Source organism: Talpa europaea (genome assembly GCF_964194135.1).
Source record: "Talpa europaea genome assembly, chromosome: X".
Classification (NCBI taxonomy): Eukaryota; Metazoa; Chordata; class Mammalia; order Eulipotyphla; family Talpidae; genus Talpa; species Talpa europaea.
The window spans coordinates 32,719,036-32,722,738 of record NC_140081.1 but is presented as its reverse complement, the minus strand read 5'-3'; the positions used below and the strand labels follow the sequence as shown (position 1 = coordinate 32,722,738).

Sequence of the window (3,703 nt, the reverse complement as noted above, 5' to 3'; positions counted from 1 at the left end):
TGGTGTCACATGCCTCACTGAACTCTTCTCGTGGCAGATGAGGACTGAGGATGTGGCTCTCTTCCAGCAGGCCCACCAGACACATCCCCAAAGGGAGTCAGACACCCTGAACGCAGCAGCCAAGTGCATCTGACCCATTCATTTCATGATCTCTCCCATCCTACAAGATATCAAAAATAACATTTTATATTTCTCTAGAGGATTATGGGGCCTGGATATTGATGAAAATTTGGTTATGAAAGGAAGGTATACTGGTTCATTCATCCCTCCATCTGTCCAGTAAATGTTCTGAACACCGCCTTACTATGTGCCAGGAACTGTGACAGGGGCTGAGGATGTGGCCTAGGCGACAGGGGAGACATCACCTCTGTCCTAGAAAAGTCATCAGTTGGTTGGGGATGTAGCATTTCCAAACAAGTTGGCTGTGAAGGAGACTTGGAAAGCCATGGGAGCCAGCCTTTTTCCACAGCCAGTGGATCTAAGTCCCACAGGTCTGACACTCCCAGTTCCCCAGCCCCAGGATTTTCTAGGTAATAGGTCTTTTGTGCCTGATGCTACAGAGAAAAGAAGAAAGCATCGACACTTACCCCATCCTGGGTGTATCCCATCTGTTTCAGCTTAGCCCTCTGCAGGCTGCTCCGCTCTGTGAGAATCAGGGAAGAGGCCAACATGCTATTCTCACTTTCCCTGGGCTGGGGGACCAGTGAGCTTTGGAAAACAATCTTTCAACTGATCTGTTTCTGCAAGCGAATGTAGCAGCCACACCCAGAATGCTTCTGGAAGGAAAAGCCCACCAAACAACACCCTCATATGGAAGCCTGGCAGCCTAGGGGATCTGAGCATTCCATCACTGAGATGCTGAGTCATGAAAACAACATCACTGTCTTCCAAATGGGCAGAATAATGACTGTGGGGGGGGGGAGGGTGCTAGTTGTATTTCTTCTTCCAATCCCAAGTGTGGTACCCACTGGGATGCCCTGTACTCAGGGAGAATAGTGGAGGGTGTTTTCTTGGGACTCCAAGCAGACAGCACTGGGGAGGCAGTTTTGAGAGAGAGACAGGGAAAGAGAGAGAGAAGTATGGGGTGACTGCATGTGACAGAATGCACGTCCTTTCATCCATGGGTCTCATGTGGGACTGACCCTTACCTCTGATGCATCTCTCTCCTGATCCAAAGAAGTTTCAGATCCAAGAAACGTTTACTGAGCCCCTACAAATTTCCAAGCCTTTTACTTTATACTTTGACACATTTTATATCATTTAATCTTTAACAATAACCCTTTAAGGTAGGAATTATCTGCATTGTACAGATGAGAAAACAATCGCAAAGAGGTTCATTGATTTGCTCAAGTATATCATACAGCTTTTTTTTTTTTTTAAACACTCACACACTACATTCTTAGATGAGGCCTGTCTGTGTTGGTTGCTTATCTTACAGTATTTGTCCTCTCAACTTTTGGAGCAATTGCTCCCCTTTTACAAGGCCCCTTCTCTCCCCTTCTCTGTTCTCCTTTCACTAGCCCACGTGGACTTTTGCTTTAATACTGCATTTAATAGCACAAAAAATCACGAATACAAAGGAACTGGCAAAGGTGTTTGTCTATGATATCCTGCCTCCTCCACTTTTCTGCTTTCAGACCCATAGGAGTAATGGGCTACATTGTATAAACGGTTCTTCCCTTCCCCCCCAGAACATATAACTGTTATGTGATTGGTCAGTTGAAACTGAAACACCCATGGAAAAAGATGTTTACGGTTACAAGGGCACACACCCCCCCCACACCACCCCCCACCCACCCCCCACTTTCCCACACAATCTTTTGGAGGAATATAGGATATGTATCAGTGTCAGGATTTCCCTGCTCCTGCCTTCCCCACCCAGAGCACTCCTGCCACTTAATCTTCCTTTAAGTGACCACTTAGACTAGAGCCTCTTTTCCAGCCCCTTCTATTTCTCTTCCAATCTGGACCTTTTAGACACTGGGTACTGTTCAATTCTTACTCTGTCTGGCCTGCAGGCCAAGCAAGTAGGTCCTTTAAATCTCGATGCCAGTTGTAGTATGGGTGTTGTCATCTTCCATGACAGGTAGGTCTGTGCGGCTTTTCAGTAGGCTTGTGTATTCATTTCTTTCACTTTTTCTGACTCATGTTCCAGAACCTGTTTGTGATAGAACAGTAAATACCCTTCACTGTCCAGGACATCCTTAATACTGGCCTTGGTGATGACAGCATCATCACACTTGAACCACTGGTCCTTGTGGTGCCGGATGAAGCTGGTGTAGTGGCCACTCTCCAAGGTTCCTTGGTGATTAACCACAGCAAACAAGGAATACTTATTCTCATCGTTTCCACTATTGGTTGGCAGCTGCAACTGTCCATTCATCCTGCTCTCTTTACTTGAGGCCATGAATGGTGTCATATCCAGCTCCAAAGGAAAGGATATGTATGTAGTGATCTTGCGCCTCTGTTTGGCTGAGTGTTCAAAACGTTTGAAATGAAAACAGGCAACGACAGGCAATTTCTTCATTGTGAGCTGTTTGGTAGACTCCTGGTAGCTTTGGCAACTACCGCATTTGATTTTGGCACTGCTTCCCAGGTGCTCTGGCCTTGTAAACCTTCGCAAGCAGTCCGTGAGAGTGGGGATTCCCTGTATGTGGCTCTCCCCATTCACACTGCTCTCCCTCCCTGGACTCAGGGGCCAGAAGGAGGTGCAAGAGCCAGGTAAGTCCAAACTGATGTCCCAGCATGGGTCTATGGTGGTGGAGACACCGTGGCAGGCTTGACAGGTGACATCAGATTGCAGGCCACCTGTGAAGATTTGGTCTATGATGCAGTTACAGTGGTTGGGATTATTGGCTGCCTTCCCCGCATCATCACCTTTGCAGTGCCTGTGCAAGACATCCAATGCAGCGATGAGGAACTCGTGGGCATCCTGCTGCCTGTACCCTGCTAAGTGACGAGCGTGTATCCACACCAGGTGCAGCAATTTATAGGGAACGTGAGGAGATGGGTTTCCAGAGTACAACTCACGAAAGAGTGAAGACATCTCACAGACCAGACACAACTCGGGACTTGGCATTTCACATCGGTGTCTGTCCGACAGGAAAAAATCCCTCAGAATGGGAGTGTGGGTAAGGGCCTGAACAATACAGTTCATAAAGCACGTGTTGCCGAGATTGATTAGTCCTCTTAAACCGATGGTGAAGCTGGAGGTGATTCTTCTTCTCCTCGGGTTGTGTCCCAGCAGTTCTAACTCGGGTTTGGTTGTCTCCCAGGTTGGATATTTCTCACCGAGGCCTGGCATCGAACACTGCTGGTGAGAAACCTCGGTGGAGGAGGAGGCTTGTAATTTCAAAGCTTCTCCTTGCTCCTCTTTGGCAATTTGCTCAATGTCTTTGTCATATACATAGTCCTTACACATAAAGCAGTATATACCTCCGTAATAAAGGTCTACAGCTAAGTTGTGTTGTTTTGTCTCGGCGTGCTCGTGGATGTGTTTCTCTGTGAAGCAGCCAAAGAAGACACAGGAAAGGCAAGAGTGGAGTCTGTTCAAATGGGTGCCGCACACATGGCAGATGCAGGACTTTGCCTTGCTTTTCCTGGTCTCTGGGGTTCCACACCACACGAAGCACTGGTAGATCACCCGCAGTTCCTGCCTCCAGTTCTCTCCCACCTTAAAGCTGTTCACGTGGGAACAGCCTGG

At 47.7% G+C, this 3,703-nt stretch overlaps 1 protein-coding gene across 1 annotated transcript; it reads right to left on the bottom strand.

Annotated features, from left to right (window-relative positions):
• Nucleotides 1–2,104: 2,104 nt before the first annotated feature.
• Nucleotides 2,105–3,421, bottom strand: USP27X (ubiquitin specific peptidase 27 X-linked; the record flags this gene model as incomplete). The annotated part of the gene is made up of 1 exon (XM_084258102.1): nucleotides 2,105–3,421. The coding sequence occupies one exon, from the start codon at nucleotides 3,419–3,421 to the stop codon at nucleotides 2,105–2,107; it is 1,317 nt and encodes a 438-aa protein (XP_084114228.1).
• Nucleotides 3,422–3,703: the final 282 nt, after the last annotated feature.